At 36.2% G+C, this 23,557-nt stretch overlaps 1 protein-coding gene across 3 annotated transcripts in view; it reads left to right on the forward strand.

The window, feature by feature from the left end:
• The window catches only part of LOC108402053 (uncharacterized), a 38,331-nt gene extending 15,507 nt beyond the window's left edge, over window positions 1-22,824 (forward strand). For all 3 annotated transcript variants that reach the window (XM_073211354.1, XM_037025497.1, XM_073211356.1), the window contains exons 2-8: window positions 7,399-7,520; window positions 9,071-9,209; window positions 10,766-10,887; window positions 12,538-12,648; window positions 15,569-15,675; window positions 20,684-20,774; window positions 22,459-22,824. In XM_073211354.1, the coding sequence (XP_073067455.1) occupies window positions 7,399-7,520; window positions 9,071-9,209; window positions 10,766-10,887; window positions 12,538-12,648; window positions 15,569-15,675; window positions 20,684-20,774; window positions 22,459-22,575 (809 nt within the window). In that variant the 3' untranslated portion in view covers window positions 22,576-22,824. The remainder of the gene's footprint in view (window positions 1-7,398; window positions 7,521-9,070; window positions 9,210-10,765; window positions 10,888-12,537; window positions 12,649-15,568; window positions 15,676-20,683; window positions 20,775-22,458) is intronic.
• The last annotated feature ends 733 nt before the right edge of the window (window positions 22,825-23,557 follow it).

Consider the following 23,557-nt stretch of genomic DNA (forward strand, 5'->3'; position numbering starts at 1 on the left):
AAAACCTAGAAGAAATGGACAACTTCCTAGAAAAATACAACCTCCCAAGACTGACCAAGGAAGAAACACAAAAGTTAAACAAACCAATTACAAGCAAAGAAATTGAAACAGTAATCAAAAAACTACCCAAGAACAAAACCCCGGGGCCGGACGGATTTACCTCGGAATTTTATCAGACACACAGAGAAGACATAATACCCATTCTCCTTAAAGTGTTCCACAAAATAGAAGAAGAGGGAATACTCCCAAACTCATTCTATGAAGCCAACATCACCCTAATACCAAAACCAGGCAAAGACCCCACCAAAAAAGAAAATTACAGACCAATATCCCTGATGAACGTAGATGCAAAAATACTCAATAAAATATTAGCAAACAGAATTCAACAGTATATCAAAAGGATCATACACCATGACCAAGTGGGGTTCATCCCAGGGATGCAAGGATGGTACAACATTCGAAAATCCATCAACATCATCCACCACATCAACAAAAAGAAAGACAAAAACCACATGATCATCTCCATAGATGCTGAAAAAGCATTTGACAAAATTCAACATCCATTCATGATAAAAACTCTCAGCAAAATGGGAATAGAGGGCAAGTACCTCAACATAATAAAGGCCATATATGATAAACCCACAGCCAGCATTATACTGAACAGCGAGAAGCTGAAAGCATTTCCACTGAGATCGGGAACCAGACAGGGATGCCCACTCTCCCCACTGTTATTTAACATAGTACTGGAGGTCCTAGCCACGGCAATCAGACAAAACAAAGAAATACAAGGAATCCAGATTGGTAAAGAAGAAGTTAAACTGTCACTATTTGCAGATGATATGATACTGTACATAAAAAACCCTAAAGACTCCACTCCAAAACTACTAGAACTGATATCGGAATACAGCAAAGTTGCAGGATACAAAATCAACACACAGAAATCTGTAGCTTTCCTATACACTAACAACGAATCAATAGAAAGAGAAATCAGGAAAACAATTCCATTCACCATTGCATCAAAAAGAATAAAATACCTAGGAATAAACCTAACCAAGGAAGTGAAAGACTTATACTCTGAAAACTACAAGTCACTCTTAAGAGAAATTAAAGGGGACACTAATAAATGGAAACTCATCCCATGCTCATGGCTAGGAAGAATTAATATCGTCAAAATGGCCATCCTGCCGAAAGCAATATACAAATTTGATGCAATCCCTCTCAAATTACCAGCAACATTCTTCAATGAATTGGAACAAATAATTCAAAAATTCATATGGAAACACCAAAGACCCCGAATAGCCAAAGCAATCCTGAAAAAGAAGAATAAAGTAGGGGGGATCTCACTCCCCAACTTCAAGCTCTACTACAAAGCCATAGTAATCAAGACAATTTGGTACTGGCACAAGAACAGAGCCACAGACCAGTGGAACAGATTAGAGACCCCAGAAATTAACCCAAACATATATGGTCAATTAATATTTGATAAAGGAGTCATGGACATACAATGGCAAAATGACAGTCTCTTCAACAGATGGTGCTGGCAAAACTGGACAGCTACATGTAGGAGAATGAAACTGGACCATTGTCTAACCCCATATACAAAGGTAAACTCAAAATGGATCAAAGACCTGAATGTAAGTCATGAAACCATTAAACTCTTGGAAAAAAACATAGGCAAAAACCTCTTAGACATAAACATTAGTGATCTCTTCTTGAACATATCTCCCCGGGCAAGGAAAACAACAGCAAAAATGAGCAAGTGGGACTACATTAAGCTGAAAAGCTTCTGTACAGCGAAAGACACCATCAATAGAACAAAAAGGAACCCTACAGTATGGGAGAATATATTTGAAAATGACAGATCCGATAAAGGCTTGACATCCAGAATATATAAAGAGCTCACACGCCTCAACAAACAAAAAACAAATAACCCAATTAAAAAATGGGCAGAGGAACTGAACAGACAGTTCTCCAAAAAAGAAATACAGATGGCCAAGAGACACATGAAAAGATGCTCCACATCGCTAATTATCAGAGAAATGCAAATTAAAACTACAATGAGGTATCACCTCACACCAGTAAGGATAGCTGCCATCCAAAAGACAAACAACAACAAATGTTGGCGAGGCTGTGGAGAAAGGGGAACCCTCCTACACTGCTGGTGGGAATGTAAATTAGTTCAACCATTGTGGAAAGCAGTATGGAGGTGCATCAAAATGCTCAAAACAGACCTACCATTTGACCCAGGAATTCCACTCCTAGGAATTTACCCTAAGAACGCAGCAATCAAGTTTGAGAAAGACAGATGCACTCCTATGTTTATCGCAGCACTATTTACAATAGCCAAGAATTGGAAGCAACCTAAATGTCCATCTGTAGATGAATGGATAAAGAAGATGTGGTACATATACACAATGGAATACTACTCAGCCATAAGAAGTGGAAAAATCCAACCATTTGCAGCAACATGGATGGAGCTGGAGAGTATTATGCTCAGTGAAATAAGCCAAGCGGAGAAAGAGAAATACCAAATGATTTCACTCATCTGAGGAGTATAGGAACAAAGGAAAAACTGAAGGAACAAAACAGCAGCAGAATTACAGAACCCAAAAATGGACTAACAGGTACCAAAGGGAAAGGAACTGGGGAGGATGGGTAGGCAGGGAGGGATAAGGGGGGTGGGAAGAAGAAGGGGGGTATTAAGATTAGCATGCATAGGGGGAGGGAGAAAGGGGAGGGTGGGCTGCACAACACAGAGAGGACAAGTAGTGACTCTACCACATTTTGCTAAGCTGATGGACAGTAACCGTAATGTGGTTGTTAGGGGGGACCTGATATAGGGGAGAGCATAGTAAACATAGTATTCTTCATGTAAGTGTAGATTAAAAATTAAAAAAAAAAAAGAAAGAAAGAAAGAAAAGGGGGATTACTCCTTAACAGGATAAAACTATTGGTAAATCAAAGATCAACGCATGCTTTAAATATCCTTAATGTTGATCACTTAAAGGGTGTCAGATGATCAGCTATGGAGGTACTCTTTTCTGATAATATTCCTTTCTCTTAATTAAAAAAAAAAAAAAAAAGCAGTTACTGTGTGCTGACCTCCAATGAGTTCTGCAGAGTGGTATAGAGGGCATGTCAAAGTGTGGGCAAAGGGTCTGTTTGTTTCTACGCAGAAGATCAAGGCCTAGCTTGGATACCCAGAAAATGAACTAAGATACGATATGAGGAGGAGCTTCCGGCATCAGCACTCTCTGGAGGACTTGTGCCGGGGGATGATCATCAAAAAGCCTCCACAGGGATCCGGACGATGCTGCGGTTGTGGCTGCATCCAGCCCACCGTCTCCTGGACTTGCCATAGGAATGAGGAGGGAGATGTCTAGGCTGGCATGTGCATACAGTGAGACAACGAATTTGACTGGATCTGTACTGTTGGAACTCAGCCAGGAGTTGGGAGGGGTGCAAGTTGTAGCACTCCAAAATCTCATGACTATAGACTATCTATGGTTAAAAGAACATATGGGATGTGAACAGATCCCAGAAATGGGCTGCTTTAATTTGTCTGATGGTTCAAGTACAGTTGGACAATATCCATCATATCATAGATAAATTTTCACAAATGCCTAGGGTGCCTAAATGGTTTTCTTGGCTTCACTGGAGATGGATGGTAATTATAGATTTGCTTTGTTTATGTCACCGTATTCCTATTATGTTAATATGTGTGTGCAAATTAGTTAGTAGTTTAAAACCTATACATACGTAAGGTACTATACAAGAAGATATGTCAAAGAAATAATCAATCGTCCCATGTTTCCTTCATATGCTACATCTATAGCTTTTCTTCTTCCTTCCTAATTACAACCCTTAAATAGAATTCGTGCCTCATATTGAATTTACCGAGTATCATAATTCCTCCAGGTGGTAAAGATACCTCGAGACAAGTGCTGGGCATAGAAGCCACAGGGCATAAATCTGCAAAGAAGTAAAAAGCTAACCTTTGCAAACAATATGGCTTCTCTCTCACTTACCAACTTTACATTTCCCTGTATGGCCCCGGAAGATGACTGGTTAGCCAGAGACGGGTAAGATTCCTCAAGGGAGGAACAACCTAAGACAGGCACAGTCGCAGGGGGGCCATCAGGTGAGAATTTGGGGATCAACAGAGGTGAGGCTCAGAACCTCACCCCCCCTGCTTTGAGAGAAATCTTCTGCATCCGTGGATGTCTTGCTGCCCTTGTCTAGCCTGGATTAATACTTAGTCCATAGGCACACACGTGATCATCTGATCATCTACATTTGCCTTCTTACAGCACTAAACTATGTTTTCTACCTTTATCTTGCATCTACCTACCACTTCAGCATTTTATTAAAAATAAAAATAATAATAATAATAGGAGAAATGTGGGATCAACATATAAATCAAGTACAAAAATCAAACGAATATTCATATTTGACCTGATTGTTTATAGGTCATATTGCATGATCAAAACCGAAAGTTTCTGTGATGAATGCCCTTGTACTGTTCACCATGTAAGAATTTATTCACTATGTAAGAATTCGTTCACCATGTAAGAACTTGTTCGTTATGCTTCAGAAGATTGGAGACTGACGAGAATTAGGCTTGAGATGGATTAATGATTGTACATTGAGCGTTGACCCCCCTATACTGAATTTTATTGTTGTTAACAACCATTTGATCAATAAATATGAGATATGCCCTCTCAAAAAAAATAAAATAAAAAATAAAAAATAAATAACCAAGTCCCAAATATTTGGGGGCTGGGGGATGTGGAGATGGATGACATTTCCTTCAAGATCTCCTTGTTTTTCTCCTATAGCTATTTTAAAGCAGTGAGAAAGAATACAATCCCCTTGGGGTCCTCTTACTCTAGAAAGAATTCAATATAAAAGGTGTTCTTGGGTGCCTCCCCTCTGAGGCTGCCCACACTCTCCTTTCTTCAAGTTTGTACTTTGCCTTAAATAAAGCCTTATTGCTGTTCAGCTTAATTGTGTTTTACCTCCACACCCTGGCCTTCCTTTTTGGGAGATTAATAAGAGACCCCTTTTCCAAGTGGTAAGTGTCTTTGTTTCTTCACTACTTCATTCAATTTTCTAGACTTAAGCACTAGTCTTCACTCTCTCTTTTCTACTTAAGACAAGTAGGAGAGGACTACTAAGATCTCCAGTTTGGTCTTGCAAATTTCCATTGCCTCAGTGACCCTGATGAGACGGCAGCTGTATGATCATGCCCCTTAGAAGCCTGCCTGAAAAATCTCTTTCTTCACTTGGGGAGGTTCTCAGAATGTCATCTCACTCCACCCAGTGCTCCGTGGCTCCCCCAAATCCTGGAGTGGTAGGCTTTGTTACCAATCTGTGCAGATTCAGGCTGACAGGGGTTGCCAGGTGACCCTGTCTTCAGGAGTTGGCCAGGTATCTGCCCTATGCCAAGCAGGAGTTCAACAAACTTTCCTTTCCTCCCTCTGCTCTTCCTTGCTCTCTCTTCCCTGCCTGACTGCTGCCATTTGCTATTACTCTCACTTTAATTAACTCCTTCCTTACCTACACTTGTCTGACCTGTTCATGAATTCTTTCTCTATCAGAGTCAAGAACCTCCCCTGCCTAGGTTGAGGTTTCACCCAGTGGGCAGGGAGAGCTCTCCCCAGATGCAGCTGCCCAGGAACACGTGGACCAAACCAACAAGAAAGGCTATGTTTCTAAGTGTATTGATTACATTTTCAACACCTCTATAAAGACAGTTTATGAGGAATTTCAGAGAGGATTTTATAATGCCTGTGACAAGATTTTTAAACATTTCTAGCCTGAAGAACTAATGACAGCAATAGTTGGAAATACTGCTTATGACTGGAAACAGTTTAAAGAGAATTCAAAATGTGGTGAAGGATACCACAAATCACATCCTACTGTACTGGTGTTTTGGAAAGCTTTCCACAAATTACCTTTGAAAGAAAAGAAAAAATTCCTCTTTTTTCTTAGAGGAAGTGACAGGCAGCATGTAAGAGGCATACAGGAAATGGGAATTTTGTTTTACTGTCCTGAAACTTTCAGTGAAAGAGATGACCTGAATCATTGACATGTCATATTATTCTGAACCTCCCTAAATTTCTGCAATGGAAGGAATGGAGGAAGCACTTCAAGTAGCCATCCATCAACAGCAACAGACAATTTGTGTCCCCCAGGGTCACAGTGTTACAGTGATTCAAGAGTCTCAGTGAGCCTCAGATTCTCCGGTCCTCCCATCCTGGGATTGTTCTGTTCTTCCTTTGGTCTAATGAGTACAAAGGGTTGTTGGATTTTAGTCAGAATTAGTTGACAAATGTTGGGATAAACAATAAAGTGATGAATGAAGGACAATATTTTTAATGAATCAACATGTCCTGATCCCTCAACTTGCTATTAGAATGTTTGCTTCTCACTGAATTATTCTTGAACAGTAGCTTATTTAAAAGTAACTGAATATTAAAACCTAGAAAAAAAGTCTTCTAAGAGAAACGTAAAATGTTGTCATTAGTAGTCCTTTCTAGTCTACATTTGGCATCCCAGACAGTAGCTAACTTTAAGAGTATTTTACTTTCAGAGAAGCCACATTCTATTTAAATTATACATGAGCTGCTTAGAATCATACTTTTTAAAAACCAATTTTTAAAAATGTTTTAAACACACAGAAGAATCAAAACAGAACAATGAACCTTACTTTTCTTCCCTCATCTAGATTTGCTGTCAATCTCTGACCATACCTTCTTATTTGCTGTACACACACACACACACACACACACACACATAACCACACATACCTTTTTGCCAGATCATCCAAAAGTAAGCCACAGCCCTAAGAAATATGCTATTTTCATGATCATTTTATCTGCTGCTTAAATGCAGCAGATCAATATAATTGCTGTGAAGTTTGTTGTATAGTTGGGCCAGCTGTCTTCTATCTGAAGTTCTGAAGTCTTGGGTACTTTTTATTGGAGGCACAGATGCTCAGATTAAAGTTTTTTGTAAACCCTGTGTGATGCCTTCTAAATTTCCAAGATCTATAGAGTCAGAGAAGGAATATTTGACTACTTACTGGTGAGTTTAGGACCCTAAAAACTAATGGTAGTACTGTTCTTGAATAAAAATAAAGTAGTTAAAATAATACATATTTTTAAATGCATTTGTTTTCCTGTAACAGGCTAAAATAGTCAAATTTTGTATTTTAAAGCAGTTTGGAAAAAGGGAAAGACTCAATATTTTAAATGGAACATTTGTTAGAATTTGAATATTTCATTGGTTAGATTGTTATAAATTGATAGTACCTAGTGGAAAATATGTCCATTGTAATCACTTAGTCTTGGTATGGCTACATCCATCAATGCTATTTCTTTCTTTTTTATCTAGGAGATTTTGATGAATTCACTCAAGATAATAATGACATTATGTTGAAAAACATAGCAGAAGACCTTCGGAATTGTCTACCTCTAGAAACTATGCTTTCTTCAGAACATCTAGCCCTCCAAAAAGTAAGTACGTTAAATTAATCTACTCAGTGCTACTTGAAGATTCTTCTATTCTTTCCTAACCCCACAGCTCTCCAGTCTAATTAGTCCTGAATTCTGCTTTAAACAGTTTTTCTTTTGGTACTTTAGCCATGTCCCCAATTATTTTGATTCTGTAACCTTCAGGATCCCCAAACCATTCATTCAACAGATATTTTTTTAGGGTTATTTTGCCAAGCACTCAACCTTCCCCCTCCTCCGCAAAAAATCAAGGCCCAGCAGTAATCCGGCCTTGCCCATGTCATTGTCCTGGTTTTCTCTTCTCTGTTCCACTTCCCTCACTTCTATCAAGAGTTGAAATGTACCTCTTTGTTTCCTTCTACTTTTGTCTTGCACAGTTTTGCTTATTCTATTCCTCTATTCCTAGAGTTCTCATTTTTCTTATCTAGACAATCCCCTCATGCAGGTCCCTTCGAATCCCAATTCTGACAGGATACATATGCTATGACTACTGTTTCCCAAAGTAGAGCTGATAATAATAGTCTCATCTCCCACTAATCTGAAAACAGCAACCCTCCCTGTGGTTTTTCCCCATGTAAATTCCTGAGCTGAGGAACTAAATCCTGTACATTTTTAATGACACTGTGCACACTGTGAATACTTAGCAAATCGTAATAAACATGCAGACATTCAGAGTGGACTCTCAAAGGAGGAAAATAATGGATGGTATAGAAATTGAGAGAAATATTTGTTATACAGTTTTGATGTTATTAATAAAATAATCTCAGTATCCTGATATGCCACAATATATAAAATGAGAAAAATATTCATTGCACGTTAATGATCAACCCATAGTCCCCTATTCTAAGGAGCTCTTTTTATCTCCCTTTGTTTCCTTCTGGTCGTCCTGTGTGTTCATACATTTTATATGCTTATAATATAGATGTTGTGTAGATGTAATAATTTTGTAGGTGCCAAAGCAGATTGATTCTTTGTTATGGTTCAGGTAGAAGGAATCACATTTGTTTCTTTGTTGTCACTTGCTATTATATCGTGTATCACCAGTCTTAATAAAGTACTGTTTATTTGTAAGCATGAAATTTTACTAACATTTTTATTGTTTGAAAACTGCCTCAGGGCAGACTACTTATTAAGTATTTTTCATTGACATGTAGAACTTAGAAGACCTGGTATTAGTTTCAACTCTTCCTCCTCTTAGGAGCTAGTGTCATTTCTTTGCAGAAATCTCTCTGTGTATCAGGTTTCTTTATTTGAAAAATACACTGCTTAGGATGGACAAGATGGTCTCAAAATACTCCTCTCAATTAAAGTTTTATATTTTTCTCATAGCCATATTTTGTATCATTACAGGTCAAATAAAAAGCTGCTAGTGTCTCAAATAAAATGAAAGAAGGGCAGAGTTGCTGACTTCAATAAGTGAAGCTTGTCTTTCTGTGCCTTGTTTTTGCTCTCACAATTTAAGCATATGAACCACTTATGTTTTGCCTTATTTAGCAATAAAAAGAGACTTCTTTGTACTTTGGTCCTTTTGATGTTTTTCTTCTCTCCACCAGATACGGCAGCAGCCAGAACCCACAGTTCACGTGGATGCCTTCCTTTATGATGAAGACTTTATTGATACATTATGTGAGGAAAGAAAAATGAGCAGAAACTACTGTATGGTGTGCGGTTCACACCAGACGGCACCTTTAGGTAGGCACTGAAGTGTGCAAACCTGATGACTGTGTACTTTTCCCTGTGTCATGAGTGTGCAAATTCTTGACCAAGTCATTCAATGTTTTTTAAAAGCAGAAGGCCGAGCTACAGCATAGCCATCCCCAGCTATTGCAGTCGGGGAGAAGAAATAGAAATGCTGCCTAGGAAAGCCAGGCCACTTAATGTGTCCCAGCAGGGTGTGTCTGCTTTTCACAGAAACTATTTAATCTGAGGTGACTTGTCAGGTACAGAAACTAATCAGAAGTGATTGAGTACTGGGAAACCAACTCATACTTCCCATACTCGAAAGAGATTTGTATATAAACCATAATGTTGACTTATTTTCAATAAGAGAACTGTAACTGTCAAGGGGTTGAAACGTTCTCCCTATAAAAACATCTGCTTGAGAAGTCATATGGCAATCAGATACTGTTGGGCATGGACTTGAGGATGAAGCTAGGTAATCTTGAGAAAGAGCTTATTCAGACCATGATTTGACCTAGTGGCCTCTCCAGTCCTAGTGACTGAAAGTCTGTATCTGCCTCTCAGATGCAGCACCTGTTTCCCAAATGGGAAACTAGACTGGTTCCATGCTGCTAAAATGTTAGCTCTTATGTCATTTTTTGGTCAAACTGGATATGATTATCTAGGCTACTAGTTTAGATGCGTAGTTCAGTCTTCCTGCTCACTTAGATTTAGAGTTACTACTTACAATGGGGTACTCCCCCGGGCAAGTAATCTTGTGCTCATATTATTGAGCTTAGATAATATTCTCAAAAGCTAACTACTGCCAAATTTAATATAATTATATTGTACCTATATTATAATTAGGGATTAAATTTCTCTGATTTACTGGGAATCTTAATTCTATTTTTAGGTAGTATTCAGGATTTTCATTTGAGGTAGGTAGTTGAAACTTACAGAATGGAAAAGGACTTTCACCAAAGCAATAGAGGGAAAACTAAAAAGTGAATTACAATTATGACCCCATATCAGATCTGATTCATAGAAGAACTATATTCAACAAATAAAACTTTGAAGATTAAGATGCATTTTCACATAAAGATCAGGTTGCAAGTAGTGACTGGGTATCCAGGCCAGTCCAGATAGGTATAATAAATCTGAAAAAGCTATTACCATGTGGACTCTCCTTCCATATATGACAAGGGGCTTTTCTAGCTATAAGACACTAATGATGACTCTGTACCCCAGGGAAGAAGTAGTCGTAGGGAAAAACCAAGGACATCCTAAGCAGCAGCTAGAAAGAAGTGAAGGCACAGGGACAGGGACAGGGGCACGGAGCTGGGTAGCTGTTCCCTGGAGGCCTTTTAAAGGCCAGACACCTCATATTTATTCTTCTCTAAAGCAGCTCACAGTGAATAAGTGAAAAATTACCATATTATTTTTTTTAATAACTCCAAATGGTTTTCATAGATTAAGGAAAGAAAAACATGAAATATACTTTATAAATATAGGTAAAAGAATTAGAAAAACAGAATGGATTTATTAATACCCAACCAAAATTTGATGTTTACTCTGTTTTCATTCTCCAGGATTTATTTCTCATTCCTTCTCTCTCATGGAATTGAAGTTCATTTATTATCATGTGCTCCCTGATCTATCGGGAAAGATCTTGGTTGACGTTGGCTCCAGGCTCGGCACAGTCCTTTATGGGGTAAATCCAGCTTGTGGACATACTCAACATTTGGAAAACACTTTCTTCTGCTAGCAGCAGTTTTGCCTGCCACCATCCAAGGTGACAGCTTGGCTTTATGTATTAGAGAAACAGACCAATATGGTTAAAATATACATTGAATTTGGAATTTCAAAAGCCAGCTCTCTAATTTCCTTTACTAGTTTGTCTCTGTAACACAAGTAAAGGAATATCAACAAAACAGAAGCAAGTGACTCTCACCACACTTTGCTATTTTGTCTATTGCTCTTCAGTTTTCTTTGTCCTGTCCTAAAATATTATAGTGAGCTTTGATAAGAGCTGTTATAAAACTGACAAATTTATGTGACCATGACCAGGCAAATTGCATATGGCCATAACCAAGTCACTTAACACCTCCGGGCCTCCAGTGTCTCACCTGTAAATGAGCAAGCCTAAATGATACCTAAGGACACATGTTGCTCCAACTTTCCATAATCCAAAGTTTGAATGTTGATGTTTGTTTCTGAAGTATCACTTGGCTTTTTAAATAATTCAAATCATGAGTATTTCTAATGTTCTTAAATGGTTTTATCAGAAAACTGAAATGTGGTTTCTGGTTGTCATTAGCAGTTAAAACATGTGGCCAACAGCAGGCTCGTGCCAGAACAGGCACTGAGCTCCCAGCATCCTTGCCTTCCCTAAACAGAAACAGTTAACTCTTTAATGCTTAATTTATTTTTCAGTGTTAAGGTTTTTATTCTGTAATTAGGAAAGATAGATAGTTTTTGCTTGGGAAACATTAGAAATGATGATTATTACCATTTTGTCCACTCTTGTCAGTTTTCTGATTTATTAGAAAAGTATATAGCTGAAATAATCGTGGCTATGTAGGTATCTGGCAGCATTAATAAATTTAAACACATTGTGATTTTTCTCAATATTAGATCACTGATTCATTCAACAAAAATTTTTGAATACCTACGTATGCTCTGCTGAGCACATTCTAAAACTATAATGAGCTATAAATATAAACTTGGTTTACACATAGGTGTTAACATAAAATCATCTTTAGAATATGATTTGACTTTGCCTTCCAGATTATTTTTTTGTTATATTCAAAAATAGGATAGCTATAACAACAGATAGTCAATTCTTTATTATCCTTGTTAACTAACTGGTTGATTATCTTCGGCAGATTGCCAGACACCAGGCTGACTTCCCTAAACCATGTAGGACACAGTTCCAGTCGCCTTCCCCTAATATCAGACTGTGCATGATTTTCCATTATATTCCTTACAGGTTAACTCCTTTCTTGCTTTCCCCTAGTGTAACTTTCCAACAAATTACAGAAATAGGTTATTAAATATGTGATTGCTTTCCCATTTCCAACTTTGTTGAAGGCAGTTTTAACAGGAAAAGTAAGAAATCAGTCTTTATAATTACCTTTATATACTGGAAATTAAACTACAGTCAAGGTCTTGATCAGTAAGTCTTTAAATTCTCGAAGTTGTAAGTTTTGCATGAACTATATAAGATGTTAATTTAATTTAATTTTTATTTTTATTCTTTTAAATTCTAGTTTTTAAAGTTTGACTTTTAAATTTTCAAGTAGAAATAAATCCACAATTAAAAGTTAATTCATTTGCATCATAATGTATCTTCTTATTTTAGGGTTATCTTTACAGTTCAGCATTGCAACTATATGGAGTAGAATTGAATGGAGACTTTTGCCAGTTGCAGGAAATGGTCATTAAAAAATACAAGTTCACTGACAGAATAAAGGTACCTTTCTAAACATATATTCTGTTATCCATTGTATAGCATAATTTAGCCAAATTTCTTCTGCACTGGAGTTAGAAAATCATTTTTAATCTGTTCTTGGTTGCTGTTGTGTAGAAACAGATTGAGTTCACTTAATATTTTAAAGCATTAATAAAGACGCATTATTATAATTACATTCCACTCACATATTTCTCTTCCCAATTTTATTAGAAAGTAGAATTTTTTTCTTAATTTTCTTCATCTCAGTTATAGTTTTGGTAGCAGTGTTTTTGAATCTCTAGATGTTGGTCATAAGTGTATTTAAATTAAACTAAATATTGGAAGTAAGCAAAAAAGTTAAGTGATGCTCACACTTTTTTATCTTTTTCTAAGCTTCCAAGAGGAATGTTGGAAGCCACAGAATAGTAGTTCATTGGAATGATGCCCTGGGTTAGGCTACAACAGAGTTTTCTCTTTTTCTTGTTTGTGTAAGGGAAAAAATAACAGAAAAGGAAAGGAAGTTTTTAGGTTAAGCAATAATGCTTATCATTTCACTAACAATCTGCACTGTAATGTTAATGCAGCAAAGTATTGAGTAAGAATTTCTGGTGTTAAGAGTAATCTAATGTTGAAAGACATAGCTGAGTAAGATAAGGATAGCCTCTCCTTTTTTCAGAGAAGGAAATGTTTTCATTCTTTTCCTCCTTCCCTTCTTTCTCTCGTTGTCTCTCACATCTTAGAAAAAGACGGGCAAATGGTCAAAGCAAATTCATTGTCCAATAATAAATTCGTGCGGTTTTTTCTCACTATCCCACATTTAGTGAACAGAAACACTGCTCTTGTATAATAAGAAATACATAACTAACAGGAATATGGATTTAATTGGAAATTGAGACTTAAAAATTAGGACCTTTTAAGAATCATAGTTTATAAATGCACAACTAAGTACTTCTTTGTTTTTTTTTAAAAGAAGATGGATAAAGGTGTATAAAATACATATTTATTTACATCTTGAGAGATTTTTACCGCTTTCTTTTCAAAGGAGTATATATGGGTGCACACCCACCCCACATAGTTGTTTTTTTTTTTTGTGGTTTCTGTGGCCATTAACAACCAGTGGTAGAAAACTGTTTTTATAACATCTTATTGGCAACCTTAACAGTTTCCTTCCTTAAAGCTAAAGACAAATGCTGGACCTGAGGGGCCCTAAGATCCACAGAAAGAAACTCAAGGATTATTTTTGATAGTATCTGTTGAAATCCAACTAGCCTTCAAGACTCAGTCTTTGCTTTTTCATTTTGTTTTTGTTCTTGTTTAGTCTTTTTCTTAACAGGGCTTTCTTCAGAAGTCTAGAAATTTTTGGTTCTGTTCATACTCAAGAAGCATGACAAGTTCTGAGCACCTCAGTGGGGATTCTGAGTACTGTGGGCTTCACTGTTGAATGATCTTGTTTGGGTAGTTATTTACTTGGGGAATATCTGATAAAGTGTCTTGAGATTTTTCCTCTTGAGCTGGTCTGATTGCCCAGAGAAAACCTTTCCCATCTCCATACCAAATAGCAAGCCACATCCTGGTAACTGAGTCGTAGAGGAAAAGAATTGAAGTAGGGTGTTCTCAGCATCCCATCTGCATTTTTTCTTAACTCCCATGTTTTCATTAAATTACTCTTTCCTTCAACTAGGCCTGGTGTACCCTGTCCCAGAGCCCTTCTGTTTTACCCTTTCCACAGAATAAATCTCTGTTCCTTGCAGGGGAAGAAGAAAGGCATACATGGATCTAGCTACTGCTTAAACTGGCTTCCAACCAAATTACCTTTATTTTTGACATTTCTCCCTATTTCTTCACCCAGAGATACCTAGTACCACCAATTAGGAGGCTTTTGGAGGTTCTGTAGTATAAATCAAGCTTGGGTCTTAGCTTTCTATATTCCTAGCTATATTCCTAGGGAGAAACAGAAAAAAAAAAGAGGGAACTGTGTGAGAGCTATGTTATCAGGTTAATTTCCATACCCATTTCCTATCTAAGCTACATGTTTAGGAGGTTTGAAGTGATTAACTATTTTCTTTGTGTTCAGGAATATGTCAGAGTTATGTTACAGAGGCTCCAGGCCAACTTAAGTTATATTATTTAAATATTTTTTTTTACTTTAAGAAAGGAAGAAAATATTTTTAATATCAGACCTTACAATATTCTAAATATTACATATTTGTAAAACCAAGTGCTTATTTGGAAAGAAATCATATGGTACAAAGTAGTTAAACATTTTCTCTTCTTTTTAAAATAGAGGTTGTCCTTTATTTGCTCAAGAGCAAAGCACTTTCTTCTTATTATCTTACCTGCATTCTGTAAGACTTATTTGTTGTGATCTAAACTGATTTTAGAGGTATATAGTTATTAAATAAATTGTTTTGTTTGCTTTTTTGATAGATAATTTATTCAAGTGGATTCTAGATGACTAGTTAGACAAGGCCAGTTAACACATTGTTAACATTTTATAATTTACAAATTACATATATAGTCTTTATATGGTCCCATTTGATTCTGTGAATCAGGACAGATAATCATTCCATTTTACTTACCAGGACACTGATTGCCCAAATGTACAAATCTAGTTGATGATAGGAGTCCAAATTTGAACCTACATCCTTTGACTTACAATTAGTGTTTCCTTATAGTTGGAAAAAGCTCTGAATTGGGAGTCAAAAGACTTTACCAGAACTATATAAATAATGCTACCTAAAACAAATAAACAAAGTTTTACAAGTTTATGGTTTGTCTTAGATATTAACTATTTACTATAGATGGTAGTATTAAACATATTGTTCTTCCATTTTAAGAAGGGTTAACTTCTCTATACCCTCACAACATCATTGAGCCAATAGATATTCCTTCTGTGGTAGTATGATGTGGTAATCTTCTCTTAAATGAACTCCTCCTTTAGGTGCTTCATGCAGACATCTGTACCCAGGGTTCACTTCTGCAAAATGCTGATATTATTATAATGAATAATGTCTTCGAATATTTTCTTGATGAGGCAGAACAGGCCAGGTATGTTATTTATTCGAGCAAAAAATCTGTTGTTAAAATATATCCAGTGAAGTATGAAAAGAGCTTGGTAAAGTAGAAATGTTTCCACAGTAAGCTTTTTAAAAACAACCTCCACTGTGAGGAGATTATACCAATAAGGACATGTGTTATACATAAAACAAAAATTAAAATAAACTTTGTCTAACTTTGTAAAATATTACATCTAATTTTGGGCAATTATAAAATGATATCACTACCCAAGCATTTGCTTAGCAGTTATGGATGCAATAAGATGTCAGTTCCCAGTGGGCCTTTATACTAATTATTTTCTGCCTCACTTTTCTTTGAAAGAACGTGTTATATGCTATCCTATCACAAAATGATATTAATATCTATAAATGAATATAAAACAGGATAGAAGTATACTAACCAAAATAGTGATTAATTATCAAACTTTAAAAATGCTCTTAAGGTGGTGTTACTAGGGGGTTAATTCCACTACTCAAGTAATGGAAAAGTTGGCACATCTGTGATGACTTTTTGACTTTTCTGCCACAATTTAATACTTTGTGACCCATCAGGACCTATGTGTTCCTTTAATTACAGAATTTCTGTAGTCTGTAGTCTGCAATGCTGTTTTTCTGGTTAGTTGGGCTTGCTGACTTCTCATTTATCATGATGGCTTATATGTACTCTAGATATAGGAAAGCTCCTTTCCATATGTAGAAAGGGAATCACAAATATTTGGATTAGTGCATTAGTAAGGTTTCTACTGCAAAGAAATAAGAATGCACATAATTATAGACCATAAACAGTTAATACTGAGAGGCATCCTGAATGGCTAAAACTCTTTATCCTGCCACCCCTTTACCTTCTATATCCCCTCCCATCCCCACTTTCTCTCTCTCTCTCTCACACACACACACACACACACACCCATACCCATACCCATTACTACTAGGCTAAGGTCACTACAAAATTAAAATTTTTAATTGTTTAAAAAGAAACTAATTCATATTGTACATAAAAAGTCCTAAAGAATCCACTCCAAAATGACTAGATCTACTATCTGAATTCAGCAAAGTTGCAGGATACAAAATACACAGAAATCTGTGGCATTCCTAAACACTAACAATGAACTAGCAGAGAGAAATCAGGAAAACAATTCCATTCACAATTGCATCAAAAAGAATAAAATACCTAGGAATAAACCTAACCAAAGAAGTGAAAGACCTATACTCTGAAAACTACAAGACACTCATGAGAGAAATTAAAGAAGATACCAATAAATGGAAACACATCCCATGCTCATGGATAGGAAGAATTAATATTGTCAAAATGGCCATCCTGCCTAAAGCAATCCATAGATTCAATGCAAGTCCTATCAAAATACCAACAGCATTCTTCAACGAACTAGAGAAAATCGTTCTAAAATTCATATGGAGCCACAAAAGACCCCGAATAGCCAAAGCAATCCTGAGAAGGAAGAATAAAGTAGGGGGAATTAGGCTCCCCAACTTCAAGCTCTACTACAAAGCCACAGTAATCAAGACAATTTGGTACTGGCACAAGAACAAACCCATAGACCAGTGGAATAGACTAGAGAGCCCTGAAAGAAACCCAACCATATATGGTCAATTAATATATGATAAAAGAGCCATGGACATACAATGGGGAAATGACAGCCTCTTCAACATCTGGTGTTGGCAAAACTGGACAGCTACGTGCAAGAGAATGAAACTGGATTATTGTCTAACCCCATACACAAAAGTAAACTCGAAATGGATTAAATACTTGAATGTAAGTCATGAAACCATAAAACTCTTAGAAGACAACACAGGCAAACATCTCCTGAATCTGAGCATGAGCAACTTCTTCCTGAATGCATCTCCTTGAGCACGGGAAACAAAAGCAAAAATGAACTCATGGGACTACATCAAACTAAAAAGTTTCTGTGCAGCAAAGGACACCATCAACAGAACAAAAAGGCATCCTACAGTATGGGAGAATATATTTGTTAATGACATATCTGACAAGGGGTTAACATCCAAAACATACAAAGAACTTACACGCCTCAACACCCAAAAAGCAAATAACCTGATTAACAAATGGGCAGAGGATATGAAGAGACAGTTCTCCAAAGAAGAAATTCAGATGGCCAACAGACACATGAAAGGATGCTCCACATCACCAATCATCAGGGAAATGCAAATTAAAACCACAATGAGATATCACCTCACACCAGTAAAGATGGCCAGCATCGAAAAAACTAAGAACAACAAATGCTGGCGAGGATGCGGAGAAAGGGGAACCCTCCTACACTGCTGGTGGGAATGTAAGCTATTGTGGAAAGCAACATGGAGGTTCCTCAAAAAACTAAAAATAGAAATACCATTTGACCTGGGAATCCTACTCCTTGGAATTTACCCAAAGAGTACAACTTCTCAGACTGAAAAAGACATATGCACCTCTATGTTTATTGCAGCACTTTTTACAATAGCCAAGATATGGAAGCAACCTAAGTGTCCATCAGTAGATGAATGGATAAAGAAGAAGTGGTACGTATACACAATGGAATACTATTCAGCCATAAGAAAGAAACAAATCCTACCATTTGCAACAACATGGATGGAGCTGGAGGACATTATGCTCAGTGAAATAAGCCAGGCAGAGAAAGACAAATGCCAAATGATTTCCCTCATTTGTGGAGTATAACAATGAAACAAAACTGAAGGAATAAAATGGCAGCAGACTCAGACACTCCAAGAATGAACTAGTGGTTACCAAAGGGCAGGGGTGTGGAAGGGTGGGTGGGGAGAGAGGGAGAAGGGAATTGAGGGGTATTATGTTTAGTACACATGGTGTGGGGTATCACGGGGAGAACAATGTAGCACAGAGAAGGCACATAGTGGATCTCTGGCATCTTGCTGCACTGATGGACAGTGACTGCATTGGGTTATGGGTGGGGACTTGATATGGGTAAATGTAGTAACCACATTGTTTTTTTATGTGAAACCTTCATAAGAGTGTATATCAATAATAATATCTTAATAAAAAATTTTAAAAATAAACTAATTCAACAGGAAGCTAATCATATAGTCAAAGCTCAGCCAGAATGGGTGATGATTTTTGGTCACAGGCTAAAGACCAGAAACACAACATGAGCAAAGTTGTTTTAATTATAGTACCTTCTTTAGGCCTAATTTCCATTGAGCAAAGTGTGATTAGCTTTTTACCTTTTTAAATTAATGACCAGTAACCAAAACATTACCTAATTATTGGGGAATGAAATATTGTCAGGTTTATGTTGTATAAGTTAAAAAAGAAAGACACCTTAAAGTCTTTGGAGATTAAATTTAGAAAGATTTTGAATGCTGAAGAATGATGAAAACAACTGGTGAATCTGATACTGGAAATACTGAACATTTGGGTTGTTTTAAAAACTTTCTTGGTACATTCACAAACTCTACATGATTCACTGAATAGGTATTGGCCACATGTGTTAGCTCAGTCATTTCTCCCGAATTAGTCTAGTGCAATGAATTTTAAATATAGATAGATTATAACTCTGATGGTTAATTGTCTCATCTCCATCATGAATGGCAGTATACAGGAGAAAGCTTAGAAGATATAGAAAAGCATCCTGATACTGGAATTGTTCTGACAAAACTGGTCTTTCACCTGTATTAATTCTAGATTGTTTTAAGTAAAAGAGATGGCACAGCATATAGTCTCCAAAGACTGGTAATCTCAATCAGAGTCTGAGGACAAGGGGAATAATAATGCTACAGGAGTGTGTATGAGAAAACAGAAATGTAATAATAGAAAATGTATACTCAAGAAAGACTCGGGCTTCAGAATAAATTAGACATCATTATGGGCTGACACCGCAGATTTGTAGAGTAATTGTTAGTTGAAAGGTACCACTATGTATTTTTTTAGTAAGTGAAACAGATGCAACTGCTACAATGCCAGCTTACCAAAAACAGTAAGTGCTGTTCTGAAAGCCATGCTCAACCATGCCACTGTGCTCAGCAACTTTATTCTTATTAAATAAGCTTGTAAAAATGTGCTGTTTTAAAGGAACCACTTCAAAACAACAAACAGCTCTAGCCCCCAAATAGTGACATTTCTCATCAAACACTGCTAGATCTAGCTGGAGAAAAAAAGGCATTTGTATCATTTTGCCTAATAAACTACAGAATGTACTAACCTTAATAAGCCTTGCTATGACTAAATAAGTGCATATAATCCTGCCGCCCACCTGCGTACTGCAGGGAGTATGTATCCCTGCATTGCCTGACCACTGGTCCCCAGTAATGGGCTGGACTGTCAAGACTCATGCACAATATGGAGATCTAGTTGATGTCTGCAACTGAAGGTTAATCTGAACTGGTCAGACACTGCCGTCTGGCACACACACCGGTACATGGCATTCCATTGTGCTTTAAACCTGACTGAGCCCACTAAATTTCCCAGGTGTTCTGTTGTCTAAAAGTCTTGCCATTGAATATTTCTGACACCCAAAATAAAGTATAAAGTATAATTTCACTCTTGATGTTATTTTAAAAGCTCTAATCTGTATATTACACTCTTACTGTTAGTCTTCACTTGGTTTCTGGCTTCTGTGGCCTTTCTCTGTGACTCTTTCCCACCTCTGTTCCATTATGCAGAACCAGTTTTGACACACTTCATAAAAAATTTAAAGGGCTTTGACTGCTGATCCAGCTTTGACTGTGTATTGGTTCTGAAAACTGAGTTTTGGCCTTATTCACAATACCTTGGTAGTAGCCCAAATCCCCACTTTCTTAAACCTCTTCAGTACTATATAACTTCATAGTTTTGCCAGTACCCTTCAGGAACTGAAGAATTTATCAATTTCAAGTGTATTGTTGCCATCCTGTTTCCTGCAGGCAAGCATTTTTGCCCATCTGGATTTCTAGATGTCACCTGTGCTGCGTTCTTTTTTTTATCTCAAAAGTTCCAATGTCTGCTGAAACCTAACATATAAATTTTTAATATGTTGTAGAGCCTGGGAATATATCAGCCATAATGTAAGGAAACCAGGATCATTATTAGTAACAGTACCAAGTCTTGAAGATTCTCTCTCAAGACTTCAGGTATGTAAGCCTCTTTGTCAGCATAATTATTGTCAAAACTTTTTTCTCCTACTTTTTTTTCTGATAGCTATTACAATATTCTACAAATGTTCCGTCTGAATATAGTGACGGGTGATAGAATGGCATGACCATACAACTGAAGAACTAGTTTGTGGTTCATTCACTGGTCTCAAGAGCTCTGAAATTATCATTCTTATCTTGAGATAGATTCCTTTGCTTCTCTACAAAATTTTTCCAACAGTAGGTTTACAGTTTTAGGCTAACTAGTGCTACTAAGTGCTTGTAAGAGTATTAAAACACCCACACCATAACTTTTTTACTTAGAACAAAAAGGACAGAGTTGTTCAAGGCTTCTACAATCAAATAAGACCAGAAGCCCACATACTATGTGCAGTTTACCTTCTATGTCAGTTTGGAATCTTGTACAGACCACTTCTTTGTTTCTCAGATACCCCATATAAAATAAGGCTTATATTTAATAAGATTTAACCCAAGAAACTGACCCTTATTTTATATAGGTTAGTTAGTATCTGTAAAGCTCTTTTGAGATCCCAAACGAAAGACAATGTGTATTTCTTAATCAGAGTAGTAGTATCATTTTCTTTCGTAGAACTTGCCTTGCATATAAGCACTGCCACATGTAAGTATTTATTTCTTCCTTTAAGAAACTAAACATTCATCAATAATGCCTTCTTAACAAATTTTTTCAATTATCTAACTTACAAAAGCATAGCATAGAGAATATAGCCAGTAGTTCTGTAAGATAGTAATTACACTAGTTGGGGTGAGCATTTAATAATGTAGATAACTGTGTAATCACTATATTGTACACTTGAAATGATATAATATCGTATGTCAACTATACTTCAATTTTTAAAAATCAAAAAATAAATTACAGAAGTAATTCACATTTGCCATAACAAGGAAAACAATCCAGAGATACATAAAGAAAATATATTAATCTCCCCAATTTCCCCCACTTAATTCTTCCCCATGAGTGGTGTGACCCCACCATACATTTCTATAGTCATAAAAACATACCTTTTAAAATATATGGTCTCCAATTTATAATTTCTATATATATTGAGGTAAATGATTTTTCACTTAGCAAAATAATAGCTTTCATAATATAGCTGAAACATGTATGTCTAGGTAACCAATGGAAATTAATATTTCTGAGTCTTTATATAAAAATTCTTAAATAATTTAATGCTTTCCTATTTAGTGAAACTTCTTTAAGCAGGTTTATCTATTGGTGGCTCCAAAATTTCAGTGTCATGGACTCAAGTTTGCATTGTGCAGAAAGGGTCCATATATGTATACACACACACATATATATATATATATGAACAATTCTTCTGTGTCTCTCTGTATTCCCATTGTCTTAAGTCTTTTATTGTTTAAGCCTAATGATAATTAGACTATTTATAGTAAAGCACTCTATCCTTTATTTTCTTAATTCTTTCAAGTCTTCCAAAAATCATAGCAAATTAATTAAGTCTCTAAATCCACAGACCTATTCAATGAAGAATTGTTCATATGGCACCCTGTAGAACTTAGCCCTGTTCACTGTAATAAAAATCTATTGTGTTCAGTTACTTCATCAGTGATGATTTCTTGCAATTCTGGAGAATAGGGTCATGCTGCAATTTTCATGTTTGTTTATAATCTTTTTTTTTTCCAGGTTAATATACAGTTGTCTGCCTGGGTTGAAGAAGTAGCACTGCACTATGATGTATGCCAAGAAAAGGATATTGACAGGGAAGCTCTTGAACAAATTCACTTATATAAGATTCTATAGTACTATAATAGTCTCAGTATAATGTTCTGTTGAGTATATTACAAAATAATGAAAAAAACATAATCCTAGTACCCTAGCACATATTTTTTCTGTATATTCCTTTCTAGTCTTGGTACATGTGTTTACATATTTGTAAACAGTTGTATATGTAAGTATACATGTACAGTTATGTACATATATATAGTGTACATACACAGACATACCCAACTTTGATTTGTGTGATAATTTAATTAAAAATTTATCTGAAAATTTTGGGTTTCCCCTGGTTTATTTTATTCTGTTAAAAATATAAATATGTCTCTCTTTAGTCACTAACCCTATATACCAACTCCAGATAGGACCAAAAAAAGACCAGAAGTAGCTTCTATCATGAGAGGAATGTAGAGGGGAAGGTAGAGAACACTGTATCCCATTAATTAGATCTCTATTTTATAAGATTCCTTGTACAGTTTTATCTGAAGAGGCTAGCACTTCTGAAGGGCTAAAATAAAAAAATAGTTGGCAGTTGCTAGGAAAAGCAAAACCAGAAAGATAGCCTCAAAACTGCAGAGATTATATCTAAGTGATATAATCACTAAGTGAAGTAATTACTGGTGATTTTTTCTTTTCTGTGCTTTTCTGTATTTTCCATTTTTTTCTATGACTCTTTTGAAATCAGAAAAAGCAAAATTTCATTTTTGAAAAATACAGTGGAACATCAAAACTTGAACTAGTTCCAATAACCTTCATATTTAATGTATTTAAATTTTTCAAACTAAACTAATCCACATTTTGTAACCTCAGAATCTTTTGAAACTCTATATTTTAAAAGAGATTTATCTAATATACTTCCGTCATTACCTGCTTATGAAAAGAGTTTGCAGTGCAGTCAATTCTAACTTTTAAAAGGAAGTTATTGGTCAATAGCTAAACAAAATGCTAAAAATAAAATGACAAGAGTCTCGAACTTTACCATTGATACTAATAAGTTTAACATTTAAGA

The sequence above is a fragment of the Manis javanica genome, chromosome 8, assembly GCF_040802235.1.
Source record: "Manis javanica isolate MJ-LG chromosome 8, MJ_LKY, whole genome shotgun sequence".
Lineage (NCBI taxonomy): Eukaryota > Metazoa > Chordata > Mammalia > Pholidota > Manidae > Manis > Manis javanica.